Source organism: Hemicordylus capensis, chromosome 9 (assembly GCF_027244095.1).
Source record: "Hemicordylus capensis ecotype Gifberg chromosome 9, rHemCap1.1.pri, whole genome shotgun sequence".
NCBI classification, from domain to species: domain Eukaryota; kingdom Metazoa; phylum Chordata; class Lepidosauria; order Squamata; family Cordylidae; genus Hemicordylus; species Hemicordylus capensis.
In genome coordinates, this window is record NC_069665.1 from 21727229 (window position 1) to 21748326 (window position 21098).

Consider the following 21098-nt stretch of genomic DNA (forward strand, 5'->3'; position numbering starts at 1 on the left):
TGGCTGGGTCAGAGGAAGGGGGGTCCTCCAAAGGCCTTTAGGTCCAGGCTCCAAAATTACCTAGGTGCACCTCTCTGTCCATGACCTCTTCATTACCATAGAACAGGGGTTCCCAACCCCCGAGGATTGTTGGACTACAACTCCCATCATCCCCTCAGACCTGTGGCTGGGGGTGATGGGAGATGTAGTCCAACAACCTCTGGGGACTCACAGCTGGGAACCCCTGCCACTGAAGTTTTTAAAGATCTCTGTTTAACTGCCTTGCAGGAAAGAGGCCCCAAATCCACGAGGTTAACTAACTAACTTTATAATGAATGTATGCAGATGAAAGAAACTTATGAGCAAACAGTGGAGATGCTGTAACTAAAAACAAATCAATGTGCCACTGAAATGTTAATTCATCAAGCACAGGCAGGCCAGGAGACAGGAAATGAGTGCAATAGATTTTTCCAGCCACTTAATTAAATTGAGATTTCTCTAACAAATGCTTTTAATTTCTCTGGCTGGTAAATGCTTGAGTGCAAGCTCTTCCCTAACACTGGTCTCTAACTTGCATAGATCTGTCTTTTCAGTGCTCAGCGTGAGGCCGAGAAGCAAACCTGACCATGAGTTGAGTCTGTGCCTGTCCTAATTATCCAAAGAGAGTGGTCAAACAATCCCCATTTTCTTAGTTATTCCACATAACATCCACCGAAACCTCAGACCAGCAACGTATGCATACAAAGCTACATTATACAGAGTCAGCATTTGGTCTGTGGACAGATATGGCTTTTTTAAAGCCACATTTTGGGTTATGGCCCATTGGACTCACGAGTATACCCTTCAGGTTCTGGCAACTGTGCGAATGGTCCCCTTTGCTAAGCAGGGCCCACCCTGGTTGCATATGAATAGGAGACTACATGTGAGGGCACTGTAAGATATTCCCCTTAGGAGATGGGGCCCACTTTTGGGAGAGCACCTTCATGTTTGCACGCAGAAGACTCCAACCTCCCCTCCTGGCAGCATCTCCAAGACAGGGCTAAGAGAGACTCCTGCCTGCAACCCTTGGAGAAGCCGCTGCCAGTCTGTGAAGACAATACTGAGCTAGACAGACCGATGGTCTGACTCAGTATACGGCAGCTTCCTCTGTTCCTATGTAAGCTGCCTAACACAGAGTCAGACTCGTGATCCATCTAGCTTGGTATTTTCTACCCTGACGGGAAGTAGTTCTCCAATGGGGTCTTCCCCAACCATCCCAGGACATGCCAGGGAGGGACAGAAACTGGGATCTTCTGCACAGAGGTGCTCTTACCCCTGGACTTCTGGGCTGAAGGCCAGGATCTCCACACCGCCTGAGGCACCCCAGATCCTTTTTAGTCTGTCCCAGGGCTATGGCCGCATTAAAAATGTGTTAAAATTACTGAGTGGGTGGGGTGGGGGCCCTCCAAAGGCCTTTAGGTCCAGGCTCCAAAATTACCTAGGTGCACATCTGCTTCTGCACGCCCAGAATGTGCTCTTCCCCAGAGCAACAGCTCCTTCCCCACACTTTAGCTTCCCGGAGAATCACAACGGAGGTGGTTGTTTTGTTGTTGCTGTTTTAAAGCATCATGTCTTCCTGATAGGTTTTTCCTCTTTTGTGGCACACAGAACGATGTTTTCCCTCGACGCGGTCTGGATAATTGTCAGTGTCTTTTATTTTTAAAATAGCAATGATGATAGTTTCTTTTGTAAACGACTATACATTCTAGGCTCATTGTGGCGAGGAGAGTCCTTTTTCTTCTGAATTGTTGTGGCTTCTCTTTGGATACGGGGCCTTAAACTCCACAAACGTCCTTGGCAAGATAATTGCCTGACTATTAACTTGCACTGAATAGCAAATAATGCAAAATATCTTCTCCCATTCAAGAGCAGGCAATCACTCCCAAAGTTCTGAATACGGAGGCACCCTTTTGTCTGAATTAAAGTTGGAAGTACACTTCACTATTACACCAGGATTTAGGAACCTCGGAACAAAGGAAGATGACTTATACCAAGTCAGACCATTGGACTATCTATCTCAGTATTGTCTACACTGACTGGCAGCGGCTTCTCCAAACTTTCAGGCAGGAGCCTTCCCAGCCTGACCTGGAGACGCTGCCAGGCTGCCGCAAGACCAGCTCTCCATCACAATTTAGAGCAGCAGTTCTCAAACTCAGATCCTCAGAGGTTGTTGGACTACAACTCCCATCATCCCCAGCCACAATGGCTGGTGGTCATTGTGACCAGGGATGATGGGAGTTGTAGTCCAACAACATCTGGGGACCCAACTTTGAAAACCTCTGGTTTAAAGCATATAATAATGGGCATTACAAAGGAGAGCTGGTCTTGTGGTAGCAAGCATGACTTGTCCCCATAGCTAAGCAGGGTCTGCCCTGGTTGCATCTGAATGGGAGACTTGATGTGTGAGCACTGCAAGATATTCCCCTCAGAGGATGAAGCCACTCTAGGAAGAGCAGAAGGTTTCAAGTTCCCTCCCTGGCTTCTCCAAGATAGGGCTGAGAGAGATTCCTGCCTGCAACCTTGGAGAAGCCACTGCCAGTCTGTGAAGACGATACTGAGCTAGATAGACCAATGGTCTGACTCAGTATATGGCAGCTTCCTATGTTTCCTATTTTCCCTATTACCTATCTTCAGAATCCTCCTCCTCCTCCTCCTCCTTCTCCACATAAGAACAGCCCTGCTGGATCAGGCCCAAGGAAGCCCATCTAGTCCAGCATCCTGTTTCACACAGTGGCCCACCAGATGCCTCTGGAAGCCTACAGGCAGGAGTTGAGGGCATGGCCTCCCTCCTGCTGTTACTCCCCCACAACTGGTACCCAGAAGCATCCTGCCTTTGAGGCTTGAGGTAGCCTATAGCCATCCTCATCCTCCTCCCGCCCCCCATGTTTCTGTGTGAGTCATTGTTGGGAAAATCTCATTCCAATGAGCTTGGAAAGAGTTACAGTATTATGGGAGCAAGATGAACAATTCAGGAAGCCATAATGGTGCAACAAATGGTGTTGCCAGATACACAGACAGCCCTCCTTTTGAACATAATTCATTTTGCAAGGGTTCTCCGTCAGACAACATGGGAAGACCTGATATTTACCATTTAACAGTAGATGGATTATTGCCATTTGCACTGGGGAGTTCTTCATATCTGGCAGTACACAAAACAACCAGAATTTGGAACTAATGAATGAATCTTTATTACAGTCAATGACCCATAACAGAAACAGAACAATACAACTCGTTTGACAGAATACAAAAAAGGGGGAGGAAAGGAAACAAAATATTTTTAACCAAATCATTCTAATACCATTTACTCAAACAATTTAGATCCAATCTTGACTGCTGCTGCACACAATTTAGCCACATTAAGCGTTATACATTCACTACAGTCTGCTAACAGAAAAGAAACATGCCCATCCTCAGTTCTACCAGGGATATTCAATAAAAGAGGGGAAATCAGTTCAGAACAAATATCCTTATATAATGAACAATATAGTAAAACATGAGTCGCTGTTTCTACACCTTGGCCACAAGGACAATTCCAATTGTTAATGGGAGTTTTCTTATACCTGCCATCAACTACAGCTGATGGCAGTGCATTAAATCGTGCAAGGGAGAAGGCTCTTCTCTGAGACTTGGTAACTAAATTAAATAAATATTGAGCAGGTTTTGGATAATTTGTGGAGCTACCTAAGAAATTACCTACAGAGATTTGTGCAAGATCACTCTGTTTTTCAACATCTGCTATACGCTGCTTAATAAACCTCTTAGCATTATCAGGACCTTAATAGCTGCACTGAGAGACCATACTTGTCTAGCATATCATGTATGCAATTTCCCCAAGTAGATTTAAAATGATCTTCCAGCACGAGGGAGTGAATCTGGAACTAGACAGCTGATGCTAAAGACCAACTGCCCTATGAAAGGGCAGGAGAGGGACAGTCTGAGTAAAAGACTGAATCAAAATCTCAGCCTTTGGGTAGAATCAAGCTTTTTCCTCCCCTTCCCTACCCAAGGGGTTCCCAACCTTTTGGCCCTCCTCCAGTTCTGATATGGGTCTCGCTTTGAGATGCTTGACACTCATCCAGTTGAGTTCCATATGGATCTCCCTCCTAGATGGGTCTCCCTCCAAAATGCTTGGAACTTCTCCAGTTGAGTTCCATATGGATCTCCCTCCTATATGGGTCTCCTTTTAAGATGCTTGGCACTCCTCCAGTTGAGTTCCATGTGGATCTCCCTCCTATATGGGTCTCCCTCCAAGATGCTTGGCACTCCTCCAGTTGGGTCCCAATGCCTGAGAGAGAAAGCTACTCCAACTAACCAGCTTCGGTTTCCCAAGGACTTCATACCATCAACCCGAGTTCCTCCACCCCAATTGATAGGAGAAAAAGAGTGGCCCTGCCCCCTACAATTCAGAGGCAAACTCCACTGGTCACTGGGAAGTGGCTGGCACTTTACAAAGTCTTTTTGCCAGAAGTGGCTTCTGCTGAGTTCTGGAAAAGACACACAGAAAGGATTGCAAGTTCTCAGACAGAATCCCAAGTCTGGCTTTCCTGGTTTAGCAGAGAACAGCTTTTAACGGCTGGATGAAGACAGACACAAGAAACACACACACCACACACACAGCAGCTGCTGTAGAGTTCAACAGGACAACATCAAACTTAGTTGCTTGAGAATGATTGCTGATGAGCTAAAGAACAAGCATCCTATATAATAAAAGGCTAAGTGAGTGGCCGTGGCTTTGGAACGTTGGGGATCTGCGTCCCTGCCTCCCTGGGCTGTTCTGGGCCTGCGCGAAGCGCAGGCCCAGAAGAGCCCAAGGGACACAGGACTGCAGACACCAGTGTCCCACAGCCACGGGCGGCCATTAGCCGGTGTGTGGCGGCGGGGGAAAGTGGCCGAGGCGGCGGCAGAGCCGCCGCCTCAGCCATGAGCTGCGGCACGGCAAGAGGAGGCCGAGGCAACCAGAAGCGGCCGCCCTGAAAAAGGCGAGGGCAATGGCGGCGGGGGAAGACCGAGACGGGGGACAGGGAAGCTGGGCAAGGTGGCGGCAAAGCCGCCAACGAGGCCCCCGCCCGCTCACAGCCGTCGCCCCCGCCTGCTCACCCGCCCTCCCAGCTGCCCAAAATCACCTTCCCCGCTCCCCCCCAAAAAAGATTAAGGGCCAAAATGGCCCATGAGAAGGTCGCCGCCCCCGCCTATCGCCCTCCCGCCCACCCAGCTGCCGAAGACCACCTTACCCGCTCCAGCCCGAGGGAAAAGAGAGGAGCTCACGAGCAGAGCTCCTCTCTGTGCTAAGTCACTGCTCAAACTGCCGCTATGGACGCAAAGGACGCCTATTGCGTCCATTGCGACAGTATGAGCAGCAGCTTAACACAGAGAGTAGCTTTGTTCCCGAGTTCCTCTCTTCTCCTTCGGGCTGGAGCGGGTAAGGTGGGCTCCGGCAGCTGGGTGCGCGGGAGGGCGATAGGCCGGGGCGGCCACCTTCTCATGGGCCATTTTGGCCGTTATTCATCCACACACACACACCCCCAAAAAAGTATAAGCAAAATAAGGAAGAACAAAAACAGAGACAACAACAACAAAAAAAACAAAAAGAGAGAGGGGACAAGGGGGAAAAAAAGAGACAGAAAGAGAGAGAGAGAGACAGAAAAGACGGGATAGAAAGCTAGCGCCCGTTATCATAACGGGCTTAAAAATACTAGTAGCAAATAACACAGGAAGCTGCCATATACTGAGTCAGACCATAGGTCCATCTAGCTCAGTCCTGAGTTAGACGGACCTATGCCACAGACTGGCAGCGACACTCAAGGGTTTCAGGCATGACGCTTTGCCAGCCCTACCTGGAGATAACAAAGAGGGAAACTGAGATCTTCTACATCATCTCTCACAGATTGTGAGGAGCTCCAAAAGGAGCTCTCCAAACTGGGTGAGTGGGTGACAAAATGGCAAATGCGGTTCAGTATAAGTGAGCGTAAAGTGATGCATATTGGGGCCAAAAAAAACCAGCTTCGCAAGTACACTGATCAGGTCTGAGCTGTCAGTGACTGACCAGGAGAGAGATCTTGGAGTCACGGTGAAAGCCGGAAGTGAAAGTGTCGACTCAATGTGTGGCAGCTGTGAAAAAGGCAAATGCCATGTTAGGAATCATTAGGGAGGGGGTTGAAAATAAAAATGCTAGAGTTATAATGCCCTTATACAAATCTATGGTGCAGACACATTTGGAGTATTGCATGCAGTTCTGGTCACCATCTCTTAAGAAGGACATTGTAGAACTGGAAAAGGTGCAGAAGAGGGCAACCAAAATGATCAGGGGCCTGGAGCACCTTCCTTATGAGGCAAGGCTACAGCATCTGGGGCTCTTTACTTTGGAAAAGAGACGACTAAGGGGAGACATGATCGAGGTGTATAAAATTATGCATGGAGTGGAGAGGGTGGACAGAGAGAAAATGCCCCCTTCTCTCACAACACTAGAATCAGGGTCATCCCATGAAACTGAAGGTTGGGAAATTTAGGACTGACAAGAGGAAGTATTTTTTCACACTATGGAATTAATTTATGGAATTCTTTGCCCTGGGATGTGGTGATGGCCTTAAAAACGGGGCTTGGCTTTAAAAGGGGCTTCTTTGTTTGTTACATTTATATTCCGCTCTTTGTCCTAGGCACCCAGAGTGGTGTACATGGCTTATGTTTATCCTCACAACAATCCTGTGAGGTAGGTTAGGCTAAGAGACAAGTGACTGGCCCAGAGTCACCCAGTGAGTTTCAATAGACAAATTCATGGAGAACAGGTCTATCGATGGCTACTAGTCTGGTGGCTATGGACCACCTCCAGCCTCAGAGGCACGATGCCTCTCAATACCAATTGAAGGGGAGCAACAGCAGGAGAGAGGGCATGTACATGCCTCTTGCCTGTGTGCTCCCCGGAGGCATCTGGTGGGCCACTGTGTGAAACAGGATGCTGGACTAGATGGGCCACCTTGGGCCTGATCCAGCAGGGCTTTTCTTGTGTTCTTCCACGCAAAGCTGAGCTGTGGCCCCATTATCTAACAGCAGTTTGTCTGTCACAACACAGGGTTGTTGTGAGGAGAAACCTAAGTATATAGTACACCGCTCTGGGCTCCTTGGAGGAAGAGCGGGATATAAAATGTAAAATAATAATAATAATAATTACAGCCCTCACATGTAGCCATCCATCCAAATGCACACCAAGGCAGACCCTGCATAGCAAAAGGGACAATTCATGCTTGCTATCACCACCGAATGGGGCAGCGGGGAAATGACTTGACTAGCAAGCCAGAGGTTGCCGGTTCGAATCCCCGCTGGTATGTTTCCCAGACTAGGGGAAACACCTCTATCAGGCAGCAGCAAGTTATAAGCTTATTCGGTCATTGACGAGCAAAGGCAGCAGCAATATAGGAAGATGCTGAAAGGTATCATCTCTCACACTGCGCGGGAGGAGGCAATGGTCAGCCCCTCCTGTATTCTACCAACGACAACCACAGGGCTCTGTGGTCGCCCGCCCGGAGTCGAAATGGAGTTGACGGCACACTTTACCTTTACAGCCACTTACCAGCTCTGTCCCCTAGTAGGTTGCTGTTTGAGGCTACCAGAAGCTCTCTCGTGTAGAGGGAGGATATTCCCACCTCTGTGCGCGCTCTGCTGTTCATGCCACCGCTTTCCCTTTTCGCCCCCTTCTAATCCCCCCCCCTCCTCCTCCAAATGTCTGTCCTCGTTCTCTACAGGAGGGGAGGGGGAGGTTCACGGCCGCCTGACTCACTCCAGCAGGCTGAGCTAGGAGGGGCGCTTCAGAGCGCACCTCGCCTCCCCAAGAGCCGGACCCGGGTGCGGGGCGCCCCAGGTCCAGGATGGAGCCGTGATGCAAAACCCGCCCGCCCAACCCACGCGGCCGCTTTGCTCTCCCGCTCAGCAGCAGCAGCAGCGCGCTCAGCCCCGCCGCGATGCCCGACTGGCTGCCGGATCTCAACGTCTCCCGGCTCTCGGGCTCGCCGCCGCCGCCGGGCAATGGAAGCGCGGCTGGGGAGCTCCCGCACTTTCAGCACCACGGACAGTTCCCGGCGCCGGTCTCCATCCTCCTGGCGGTGCTGATGGGGCTGGTGGTGCTCGTCACCGTCTTGGGCAACGCGCTGGTCATCTTGGCTTTCGTGGTGGACAGAAGCCTCCAGACCCAAGGGAATTTCTTCTTCCTTAACTTGGCCATTGCGGATCTTTTAGTAGGTGAGTGAAGCGGGATTGCTCGGGGCACTCAGTAGCTGGAGTTCTCTATTGATCCTGAGCTTTGTTTCGGAAGGTGTCTTATTACCGAGTGGGACTCTTGGTCTCTCTAGCTCAGGGTTATCATCTACACTGACTGGCAGCAGCTTTCCAAGATTTCCGGCAGGAGTCATTCCCAGTCCTCCCTGGAGAAGCCCCAGAGTGAAGCAGGGAGCTAGAAGCTCTGCCACTGAGCTACAGTCCCAGCCCGTGTCTGACAGCGTAGTCTCCCATCCAAATGCAAACCAAGGCATACCCTGCTTAGCAACGCTGGCAATTCATGCGGCCAGCTCTCTGTAGACTTGTATTTATCACATTTTTGTATATGTGATTCATTTATAGAGACCGGCATACACAGCTATTTAATTGTGTTCTTCACCACTTTATTTATTCGATTTCTGACCCACCCTTCCAAAAACGGCTCAGGACAGTTTACACAGAGAAATAATAAATAAATAAGATGGCTCCCTGTCCCCGAAGGGCTCACCAACTAAAAGAAACATCAGGCAGACACCAGCAACAGTCACTGGATGAGTCCGGTTACTCTCCTCCACTAAAGAAAGAGAATTGCCCCGTTAAAAGGTGCCTCTTTGCCAAGTTAGCAGGGGTTTGAGGACACAAGGCAAAATGGGACCTATATTTTATATTTCTATAAATTACTCCTACTTATATAAAGTGTGGTGTGGTAGTTGGACTGTTGCTGAGGCTCAGGGAGACCCAAGTTCGAATCCCCACTCAGCCATGAAATTCACTGAGTGACCTTGGGCCAGTCACTTCTCTCTCAGCCTAGCCTCCCTCCCAGGGTTGTAGTGAGGATAAACATAACCATGTACACCCGGAGGAATGGAATGGAGATCCTGGAGCAAAGACTTAACCTGGTGAATTGAGAACTGGCTCAAGTTTATTTTACTTATTTATTTTTACATTTATATCCCGCTCTTCCTGCATGGAGCCCAGAGCGGTGTGTGTGGTTAAGTTTATCCTCACAACAACCCTGTGAGGTAGGTTAGGCTGACCCTTTGCTAAGCAGGATCTGCCTTGACTTGCATTTGGATGGGTGACCACGTGTTAGCGCTGTGAGATATTCCCTTTAGTGAATACAGCCATAAGAACAGCCCTGCTGGATGAGTCCCAAGGCCTATCTAGTCCAGCATCCTGTTTCCCACAGTGGTCCACAGATGCCTGAGAAGCCCACAAGCAAGAGCATGCCCTTTCTCCAACTGTTACTCCCCTGCAACTGGTATTTAGAGGCACCTTGCTTCTGAGGCTGGAGGTGTCTTAAAGCCACCAGACTAGTGGCCGTTGAGCTGTACAAGATCCCAAGTTCCCTCCCTAGCATCTCCAGATAGGGCTGGGAGAGACTCCTGCCAGCAACCTTGGAGAAGCCGCTGCCAGTCTGTGTAGACAATACTGAGCTAGATGGACCAAGGGTCTGACTCAGTATATGGCAGCTCCCTGTGTTCCCATGTCCCTAACTCACAGGCATATTATGAGGATAAGTAATACTAGGAAGCATTTTTTCCCCACATGTTATATAAATGATTGACAGTTGAAGATTTAGCTAATATTACACCGACAAATCCGTAGCTTGTAGCTGCATTAGCAGAAATGACAGTGGGTTAATGATAAAATGCAACGATCATTTTCCTTACATGGAATTTTGAAAGCTGACTTGTTTTTATTCACAATCTAAAGGATTGTGCAATATCTGGGATCAGGAGAAACTTGTCCCGCTTTGATTAACAGTTTAGCTCATTTCTTACCTTTTGTCTTCCATATAAAATCCCTTTTCCATGTTTGACCCAACAAGCGCATGTTCTATGTAATCTTTTCAGAACCCTTGGGCATAGCATATTTTACTTGCACTGTCTGCTTGTACAACAATAAGACAAATACAACAAATATTTCTGTACTGCTTTCCAACAAACGTTTCCCAAAGCAGTTTACACAGAAATAAAGTGAGTAAATAAATAAAATGGCAAAAAATAAAAAATAAAAAAAAGACTCCCTGTCCCCAAAGGGCTCACCATCTAAACAAAGAAACAGAAGATAGACACCAGCAGCAGCCACTGGAGGGATGCTGTGCTGGGGACGGACAGGGCCAGTTGCTCTCCCCCTGCTCAATAAAGAGAATCACCACGAAAAAGGTGCCTCTTTGCTCAGTTAGGGATGCCATGCCAATGTATTAGGTATTGCTGAATACCTTAATTATCCAAACTAAAAGCCCGTTGAACATGCCTTGGTATATGCTTGTACCACGTCACAGTTCATGTTGCCTGAGTGGAGGAAAGGATTGCTTGTTTGAAACTGCCTCAACACTTCTAAATTTGTCTACTTGTGGCAGACGACATTTGGGATATAACAAATCCAGGACCAATTTCCACCCTGTTACAGACATTCTGTGTTTCTGTGTTTTCTGGTGTAAGAAAAGCTGCAGCAGAGAGTCCACTTTGGTTTGCACTTGAATGGGAGACTACATGTGAGCACTGTAAGACAGGGTTTCTTAACGTTGGACAACAATTCCCATCATCCTCTGCCACAGAGGCCATGTCTGGGGAGGATGGGAGTTGTAGTCCAACCCCATCTGGGAGCCCGAGGTTAGGAAACTCTGCTGTAAGATATTCCCATCATCTTCAGCCACAAAGGCCATGTCTGGGGATTATGGGAGTTGTAGTCCAACAACATCTGGGAGCCCGAGGTTAGGAAACTCTGCTGTAAGATATTCCCATCATCTTCAGCCACAAAGGCCATGTCTGGGGATGATGGGAGTTGTAGTCCGACAACATCTGGGAGCCCAAGGTTAAGAAACTCTGCTGTAAGATATTCCCATCATCCTCAGCCACAAAGGCCATGTCTGGGGATGATGGGAGTTGTAGTCCGACAACATCTGGGGGGCCAAGGTTAGGAAACCCTGCTATAAGATATTCTCCTTAGGGCAGGGCTGCTCAGCTTCAACCCTCTTACAGTTCCCATAATCCCTGGCTATTGGCCACTGTGGCTGGAGTTTATGGGAGTTGTAGTCCAAAAACAGCTGGGGGGAGCCTAAGTTGAGCAGGCCTGCCTTGGGGGGGGGGACTGCAGAAGGTTTCAAGTCCCCTCCCTGGCAGCCTCTCCATTGGATTCTGATGCTCCTGTGATGGCCTCACTGATGTCATCTCTTTCTGATCCGTGTCCACAGGTGGATTTTGCATCCCTCTCTACATCCCTTACATCCTGACAGGGGAATGGAAATTTGGGAGGGGCTTGTGCAAGCTCTGGTTGGTGGCCGATTACCTGGTGTGCACCGCTTCGGTCTTCAACATCGTCTTGATCAGTTTCGACCGATACATCTCCGTGACGAAAGCGGTAAGGAGCATCCCTACCGACCTGGATGATGCTTCTGACCCCAGGGCACCTCCTCCATCCTCCCGGAATTCGAATGCTGAGGCTCAGCACTGATGAAGGGGGGCAGAAACATCAGCACACCCAGGATGGTGCTTCCTCTGTTCTCATCACCTAACCCTCTCATGCTTGGAATGCAGTAGATGCTGCCTCCGGGCCAGTGACGGCACCAGAAAAAAGTTGGGGAGAGTGGGGAGAAAGCACAGAAGGGGCAAAGCGAATTTATGGGCTGGCAAGATGTGCCGGTGCAGCAGGGAAATGACTTGCTTAGCAAGCCAGAGGTTGTCAGTTCGAATCCCCGCTGGTATGTTCCCCAGACTATGGGAAACACCTATATCCGACAGTAGCTATATAGGAAGATTCTGAAAGGCATCATCTCATACTGTGGGGGGAGATGGCAATGGTAAACCCCTCCTGTATTCTACCAAAAGACAACCACACGGCTCTGTGGTCTCCAGGAGTTGACACCGACTCGACAGCACACTTTAATCTGTGTCGCATATATTAGATTTCTGGAACAGAAATGGGGGGGGAGGGCAAGCCACTTTTCGGGAGGGTACTTGCCCTCTCTCCTTCCTCTCCTCTGGAGCTTCCCCCAATTCTGCCACCAACCGACACATAAAGGAGACTTCAGGGTCTTTCCATCCTTTTCCACTGACATCTGGGTGTTCTGGATAACCTTTAATGAACTCTGAGAATTAAGCATATACTGAGACCAAGGCTCCCCTGGGCATCTTTTATGGTATAGATCACTGTCACTTTCTCCATACCATGAAAGGAGATCTTTTATTGCATTTCCTTTCCCAACCTTTTGCTCGTGGTGCTAGTCTAATTGCCTCTAAATATTAACGTCTAATATGCACCGCTTATTATAACAGGAAGCCTGCTGCGCGGCTTTGATTTTTCTGTGGGCAATGCCCCCCCGCCAACACATGCACACACTATTATGGAAAGCAAAGCTGCCTGAAGTGCTTCACTTTTATCTCTATGTAATTAGTGTTTTGATGCAAAGACAGCCATGAGAAGTCACTTATACATGGAGATTTGCTCGAACATGAAGTTCAAGGGCCTCTTGGAATGTCTCTGGGCTAGAATCTGAAAACAAAGACTAGTTCGCTGATTCACGTTGAAGTTGAATACTCTGCCTTTTGATCACAGGATCCTCCAGACCAGACGGCACAACCCATGTCCCAGATGCTATTGGACTACAACTCCCATCATCCCCAGCCCCAAGGGTCAAAGGGATGCTGAGTTGCAGTCCAAAAACATCTGGGACCCTGAGGTTTGGGAGCTACCTGGATTATTTTTATTGTAAATTGATCTACCACCTTTCATTGATGCAATCTCAAGGTAGTTTACAACACATTTAAGAACCATACGAAAGCAGAACTGCACACAACGGCAGCCTTCCAGTTGTTGATGGACTACAACTCCCATCACCCTCCATATTGGCCAGAGAGTCTGGGGATGATGGGAGTTTATTCATCTAACATCTTTTTATACTGCCTAAAACTCTGGGTGGTTTACAAATAAACAAACACTTAAAACTGTAGTTGAAACAAAATAAATGATATAGTCAAAGTTAACTCATTACAACTCAAATTGTCTCTGTTTAGATAAGAAACACAGAAAGACTCCTCTTTTGAGAGAGGCTTTTTACCCTTGCCTGTTCTAGTGGATTTATACATTTGTAGTTTTGCCTGTCTGTCTATCTAGCGAGCCAGTGTGGTCTAGTGGTTAGAGTGCTGGACTAGGACCAGGGAGACCCAAGTTCAAATCCCCATTCAACCATGATACTAGCTGGGTGACTCTGGGCCAGTCACTTCTCTCTCAGCCTAACCTACTTCACAAGGTTGTTGTGAAAGAGAAGCTCAAGTATGTAGTACACTGCTCTGGGCTCCTTGGAGGAAAAGCGGGATATAAAAATGTAAAAATACAAAAAATATCTAGAACTCAGCTGTATTCCCTCGATATAGTTTTATTTGCTGGATTATTGTAAGCCACCCCAAGCAATGCAGTAGAATAGAAGGCCTGCTGAACTCAGCCCCCGCAGCTGTTTTTAGACTACAATTCCCATAACCCCCAGCCATAGTGGCAAATACCCAAGGATTATGGGAGTTGTAGGCCAACATCTGCAGGATCACCAAAGTTGAGCAGCCCTGCTGTAGGCAGGGATTCTCAACATTGGGTCCCCAAAAGTTATTGGACTTCAACTCCCATAATCCCCAGGCACAGTGGCCTTTGGTTGGGTATTACGGAAGTTGAAGTCCAATAACATCTGGGGACCCAACATTGAGAATCTCTGGTGTAGAGGCATGGGATAGAAATCTTTTAAATAAATATCACGATTGTAATGGATGCTTCCTCTTCTAGGTGAGTTACAGAGCTCAGAAGGGGATGACCAGGAATGCAGTGATCAAAATGGTGATGGTATGGATTGCAGCTTTTCTCCTCTATGGTCCAGCCATCATCAGCTGGGAGTACATTGCCCAGAGAAGCATCCTACCAGAAAAAGAGTGTTACGCCGAGTTCTTCTACAATTGGTACTTCCTCATGACCGCCTCCACCCTAGAGTTCTTCACACCTTTCATCAGTGTCACCTACTTCAACTTAAGCATTTATTTCAACATTCGGAAGCGGACACCTGTAAGAACTGAGAATCTCCCACCAGACCAGGACAACTGCGAAATGCACCCGCTCGGGAAGACACAAGGACGTGGCCTATTTTTAATGAAACTAGCAAGCAGGAACAGGAGTCAGAGAATGCACAACTCTTCACCTTCTAATCCGGAGCCACGTGCACTCAGCATTCAGAACCTGGAGAGCCAGGTGGTCGAATGCAACCTCGGTCAAGATCTTCCACCTTTACAAATGGACACTCAGAGGACCAAGTCGCCATGGGCCGGTTTCTACAAAGCTCTCGAGAGTCTTTCCAACACCACACGAAGAACGGAGATTGCCCACACCATGGCGAGTCGATTTCGGCTCTCTCGAGATAAACGAGTGGCCAAATCACTGGCCATCATCGTCTGCATCTTTGGTCTGTGCTGGGCTCCCTATACGCTCCTGATGATCATCCGAGCTGCTTGCCATGGGCAATGCATCCCACACGCGCTCTACGAAGCCTCCTTTTGGCTCCTATGGCTGAATTCTGCCATCAACCCCATTTTATACCCTCTGTGCCACATGAGTTTCCGGAAAGCTTTTTTCAAACTGTTGTGCCCGGGTAAAGCGAAGATTCACCCAAATCTTTTCCTGTGAGGATGTACAAAGCAGGAGAGTTTTAGGACAGAGACATTTTCTTGGGAGGCTGCTGACCACATGCTCATCTAAAACTAAAACTGCAGCCCAGTTAGAAAAATGATCTCTGAACAATCTACCCCTGAACATTCAATACATTTATGAGGGAAAGATCTGGAGGTTTGGGGCAGTCCTGCAGAAGTTTACACCTTCAGACCTGTTTTGAGACAATGCAATATTTTGCAAGCATAACGTTGCAATGCTCGGGTATGCAATGAGATATTGTCCAACTGCATTCTCAGTTCCCAAGAATTAATGCTTTTCACAGTGCTAAAATTCAGTAGCTACTGAACCCCTCTCTCTCTCTCTCTCTCTCTCTCTCTCTCTCTCTGTGTGTGTGTGTGTGTGTATTAAGTAGTGGCAAAAGAAAAAAGGGCATGTTTCTTTTAAAGGTTACTTTCAAAGACTTACAAAACTATTGCCTTCTGTCTATCTGATATCCCACATAGGGAGGGAAGATGTGTAGAAGCTGATGTGTAAACGGAACTTGCACATGTTCAAGGGCTTCTTCACCTGTATTGGAAGTCCTTCTCTGTGGCAGAACTACCAGCAAGATCAAAGCCAGTAGGAGCTCCACATGGGTATCATAGTGAGACTCCTGCAGGACTTTCAGCTGGAAAAACACACAAACATGCACGCACACACACCTTAAATACCTGCCCTCTTACAAAACTTGCAGCAGTTCACAGGAAGCATTTCTTCCCAGAGAGGTAACCTCTCCACTGTGTGGGTGTGCACAATCACACATGTGTGCACACATACACACTGTCCTAGAAGTGACCTGGAACTTGTTTTTTTAAAGCATGATGAGGAAGGAGCAGATGGAAGGCCACTTAGTACACTGCTTGTGGGGAAAACCTATGGTGCCGATTTAGGCACACAAATTGCCCCGTTCCAGACAAGCGAGTTTTCTGCTTTTGCATAAATCACACCGATCCTAACCATATCTGTACCTACAATGGGTATATTATTCCAGTCCCGTGACTGCTGCACCTCATCTGAAGTACTGATTAGTTCATCAGACCATAATTTTCTGTAATTACCTTTGCGCAGATGAAAGAGGTGCCCAGTTTCCTCCTCTAGTTCAGCAGACACTGAAGATCTGTATCTTTGCAACGCCATTGTCAGTCAGTGTAGACAATACCGAATGAGATGAACCAAGGGTCTGGCTCAGTAGAAGGCAGTTTCTTAGGGGGTGTTGCCATAGCTCAGAGACGGATCATCTGCTTTGCATGCAGCATTCAATCCCCAGCGATGGAATTCTGACTCTGTAGAAGGCAGTTTTCTTCGTTCCGATGGGCTTACCACTGCCCTAGGTGAACTCATGACTGAGCTGAGATTTGGACTCCTGGCGAAAGGCGGTCGTGCAAAGTTCTTCCACTGCACTGGCTCTCGGTGGGATGGAGGTTGAATTGTCAATTCTTTTTACACAAGCCTCCAATTCATAACCCGCTTCTAGGGGTGTGCACAGAACTGGCTGGTCCGGTTCAGTTCGAGTCAAGACAGGACCTGAACGGGACCGGGCCAGTTTAGTCTTGCACCCTCTCGGACCCTGCCCCCAGAGAAGGGGGGGATTGCAAACTTTTTCTGTGTTTAAATTTAACAAAATTATACTCCCTCCAGGGGAGTTATTGGAGGCGGTGGGGTGGTGGTCCCGTGGAGGTTCTTCCTCTCCCCTCTGGCCTCCCTTGATGTCCATACCAGCCAGCACTTTGGCCACACAGAGGCCAGTTGTGCAGGGGTGGCAGCCTCCAAAATGGCCATCACGCCAGAGGAGGAAGGCCCGAACAGGGGGTGGACCAAACAGGGGATGGTTTGGTTCGACCCCGAACCGTCAAACCAAACAAGATCAACGCCAAACCCGTTTGCACATCCCTACCTGCTTCTGCACTCTACTTGGTGACATGTGGATTCACTCACCTCTTCTATCAACAGAGTGCTTGGCCTAAACTCAATGATAGAGCATAGACTTGGCATGCATCAGATGATCCTTGCCATCCTCTCCAGTGAAATGAGATCTTGGGTAGGAGAACTGAAGAAGACCCCCACCTCCAGACCTTAAGACAGCTGCTCTTTTAGTCAAGAGTGGACTATTTGGGCATTGGGGTTGAGGATGAAAGGAATCCAAGTTCAAGGGGACCCAAGGTTGAGCATGCCTGAATAATACCGACAGTCCAACTCTGTATAAGGTTGCTACATTCAGTCATGAGCAGGCAGAATCCATCGTCATTGCCTCTTCACCAGAAACTGCTTCTGTGCTTGTCAAAATGGGATTCATGGCCAAAGTTACGGGGGGTGGGGCGGGCAGCAAGATGAAGCTGTACTCCCATTAAGAGTAATCGCCAAGCATCAGTCTGCTATGTAACTTTTCAGAAGTGCTCATTCGTAGAAAGACCACATTGTAAGTGGTCTCTTTGTTTTACTGGCATTACATCTCATCTTGCCGGCAGTGGGCTTAGTGTCATTTTCACGGATTAAAATAATGTCGTTTCAAGAGGAATATTTGTTGCATTTCTTATTGAACCATTTTGTAGTCATTTACTCAGCAGGGAAATGCTCGACTAACAAGCACAAGGTTGCCGGTTCAAATCCCCACTGGTACTATATTGGGCAGTTGCAATATAGGAAGATGCTGAAAGGCATCATCTCATACTGCGTGGGAGGAGGCAATGGGAAACCCCTCCTGTATTCTACCAAAGAAAACCACAGGGCTCTGTGGGCGCCAGGAATCGAAATCAACTTGACGGCACACTTTACGTTTACCTTACTCTTAGGACTGGAGCCGTCCATCTACATTTCTGTCTCTTCAAATCAGGGCATAATAGTGATTATCTCTTGGAACAGACAGTACTCGGCTTGGTGAGTCACCTAGGAGAGCGCTGCCTTCTGCATGATCCCCACTGCACATTGAGATCATCAAAAGAGATCCGTCTCCATATGCCGCCGACTCGGGGGCAGGCCTTCTCCGTAGTCGCTTTGGGGCTATGGAAGGCACTTCCTATAGAGATTTGTCATTTAGCATCTTTGCAAGCCGTCAAAGGGACCCTCATGACACATTTTTTTTCAGCCAGGCTTTTAGTAGTATCTGAATGTTTTAAGTTTTTTAATTGCTGTTTTTAATAGTTTTTGTTTTTGTTGAGTTTGTTTTTGTGAGCCACCTACAGCTTTTGGAGTCAGGCGATATATAAATTATTATATATATATATTTTTTTTAAGGCAGCTTCCTATGCTGAGACTGGAGAAGAACTTGCATGGACGCGAGGCCAGGGAGAGAGACTGTCTGTTCACCACATATCCTCAATGAAGACTTGGCCAGGGGCCTGTTCTCCATCTTGGCGAGCATGTTATTCCTTTGCACCTTGTTCAACCTCGAAAGAAACCTTATAACCACCAGCCATTAAATGCAACGTGAGAAGTCATACTTGTTAATAGCAACCTTTATTGTTTCATTGGTGCAAATTCATGATAATGGAGCAGAATGGTGCAATGCATTTCCCCCTAATTTTACAGTAACCAAGATTATACATATACTATATCAGACCACAATTTAGCTATTACCTTTGTTTTTAATACTATGTGGAAACACGAGTTCTCGATAAATAGGCCCTGTGCACATTGTTTGCCCTCACCGGGTGTCACAGAGCCCCCATATGCAAAATATAGCTTCTGGACTTTTTTTAGCATGGTGCTTTCAGATTCCAAGAACATGCATTAATGTATTCTAGATTTAAGGGCGGGGTGGGGGGAGAAGGGGAAGAGAAATCTGACAGAAACTTGAGCGGCATTTAAAAAAAGGGGGGGGAGTAAAAGGAGGATCCAACATACAAGAAAATGAGGATTTTCTGTAAAAATAAACCACGCATACGTCTATAAACACTTGCAGATGGAAAGCCAGGCTAGACATTAGAGGGTGCAAATGGAGAGGCAGGGATGGGATAACAGAGTAACAGGAAGAGAGATATGAATGCAGAAGGGGAGGCAGGAAAGAACACCCTTACACATGTGGGTTTTTAAAAAAAACAACGACGTCTTCAGTCATGCTAATTTTCTGATGGTATCTATCGGGCTGCCGGTCCAAAGAGTTGGAAAATTTGGTAGAAGCAGTCGACGCAAGTGTTCAGAAGTGCAGCAGCCAACGCGTCACGCACGCACACAGAAGAGAGAGTGGACAGGGAGCCTACCTTGGCACTTCCGAAAGGCACAATCTATGAACTCTAGCAGGGTATTTTAAAAAAAAAAAAAAAAAAAGGAAAGATGAGCAAGTAGTAGAATGTGCACACGGGCGTCCTCTTAGATGACCAGCCCTTCGTAGATCGGCCCCTCGGACTCTGGCGATTCTCTCCTCAGGCGCAGGTGCTCCAGTGTGTTGTGAAAGTGTTTGTTAATCTGTTCCGTTTCCTCCGTCGATTCGAGGTTCGGGAGGTCTTCCCGGATCTTCTGTATGAGTTGGTTCAAGACCTGAATTGTCACCTACGTAGGAAGCACAGGGAGGACAGCCACACTTAGGCGGGAGGTTGGGCAGGAGAGCCTTCGGGGCGCGTTCTGGGGGAAGTTTGGTCTTGTCCTACCCTCCAGAGTTCTCTTGCACAAGAAATGTGAGCAGAACAGCAGCACAATTAAGGCACTTGAGCGTAGTCACTTAAACTGACTGACAGACGGTCAATCCGTGGTTTCCGACGGTTTTCCGGAAAACACTAGATCTCCCCCCAATAAAAAGGATCAGTAATGGTAGATTAGCTGGCCTACCCAGCATCAGGAGCTGTGCGCGCCCTCGATTTTTGGTAGTCTGCCAGGGGGAAACAAGCTTGGAGTCGCCAGCAGTGATTGCCTCTGGAGCGGCATTAGGGCTCAGAGGGCTTCTTCTCCTGCTTCATTAAAGAGCTGGATGCAGCTGCTAGGCAGGATAGAGCCCATTGGCCCAGCTACCATTTAAGAGACAATCACTGTCAGCACCTCCAACCTTGTTTCCCCCCCAAACAGACTATCAAGACTCAGGAGCACATAGAGCTGGTCTTGGGGTAGCAGGCATGAATTGTCCACCTTTGCTAAGCAGGGTCCACCCTGGTTTGCAATGGAATGGGAGACCTCATGTTGACTGAGCAGCACTGTAAAATATTCCCCTTGGGGGATGGGGCTGCTCTGGGAAGAGCATCTGCCTGCTTTGCTGGGTGGCAGCTTCCTATATTCATCCTAAAAGCAAGTAGGACACTTGTAATCAGTTAATGATTGGGTGAAATGCCTTTCATGGGCAAGTACATAATATAACGGTTGAGGCCAGCATCTTTACTGCACAGTACTTCCAGGAAGGGGACAATTGGGACCGAGAAGCAGCAGGAGGAAGGGGTGCTTGATCTCTTGCCCACCACCCACATGAAAACATCCCCCACCTTGCAATCTCAGCAGCTTTCCCTAGGCAGGGTTCCAGGTAAGCGTCTGTAAAACCAGAACCCAGAAGATGGGAGAAGCAATGCAGGAAGGAGCAGACAAACATCCGTGTGTCCCCCAACCCACTCCAATTCATCCCCCTCCCACACTGCTTTGCAGAGAAGTAGGCGGCTGTCTGGCTTTTCTTACATACATACGTGTGCAGTATTTAGATAAACCATGAGAAACCCAAGATGCTGCTGCAGTTAAGAACATAACACAACAGCCCTGCTGGATCAGGCCCAAGGCCTATCTAGTCCAGCATCCTTTTTCAGACAATGGCCCACCAGATGCCTCTGAGAAGACCACAGGTAGAAGGTGAAGGCATGCCCTCTCTCCTGCCACTGCTCCCCTGCAACTGGTATTTAGAGGCACCTTGCCTCGGAGGCTGGAGGTGGCCTATAGCCCTCAGACTAGTAGCCACCGATAGACCTGTCCTCCATGAACTTATCGAAACCCCTGTTCAAGACACCCAGGCTGCTGGCTGTCACCACATCTTGTGGCAGAGAATTCCATAGGCTGATTTTGCGCCGTCCCAGTGCCCTTTCACTTACCGCCTCGTTCTCCTTTTCGTAGAAGTAGATGTATCGGTTCAGGATTTCGGTGAAGAGCTGCACTTGGAGAGAGGGGTCCATGCACTGGTTGGCGATCTTCAGCGCCTTCTTCAAGCACTCCATGACTCTCTTGCCTCCGTGAAGCTAAGCAGCAAG

The 21098-nt window shown here is 48.1% G+C and overlaps 2 protein-coding genes across 2 annotated transcripts in view; one reads left to right on the forward strand and one right to left on the reverse strand.

The window, feature by feature from the left end:
- Positions 1 to 7970: 7970 nt before the first annotated feature.
- Positions 7971 to 17464, forward strand: LOC128334481 (histamine H3 receptor-like). Its single transcript, XM_053271346.1, has 3 exons — positions 7971 to 8247; positions 11462 to 11628; positions 14038 to 17464. The coding sequence occupies exons 1-3, from the start codon at positions 7971 to 7973 to the stop codon at positions 14923 to 14925; spliced, it is 1332 nt and encodes a 443-aa protein (XP_053127321.1). The 3' UTR covers positions 14926 to 17464.
- A 919-nt stretch (positions 17465 to 18383) lies between these two features.
- The window catches only part of VPS35 (VPS35 retromer complex component), a 35643-nt gene continuing 32928 nt past the window's right edge, over positions 18384 to 21098 (reverse strand). The window contains exons 16-17 of the mRNA XM_053271420.1: positions 20943 to 21086; positions 18384 to 19434 (exon numbers count right to left, since the gene is read on the reverse strand). Coding sequence (XP_053127395.1) covers positions 19255 to 19434; positions 20943 to 21086 — 324 coding nt within the window. The 3' untranslated portion in view covers positions 18384 to 19254. The remainder of the gene's footprint in view (positions 19435 to 20942; positions 21087 to 21098) is intronic.

Coding starts and splice junctions, on each gene's coding strand:
- LOC128334481 (XM_053271346.1), top strand. CDS start 7,971: ATGCCCGACTGGCTGCCGGATCTCAACGTCTCCCGGCTCTCGGGCTCG. Junction 8,248..11,461: donor CATTGCGGATCTTTTAGTAG/GTGAGTGAAGCG, acceptor CCGTGTCCACAG/GTGGATTTTGCATCCCTCTC. Junction 11,629..14,037: donor ACATCTCCGTGACGAAAGCG/GTAAGGAGCATC, acceptor TTCCTCTTCTAG/GTGAGTTACAGAGCTCAGAA.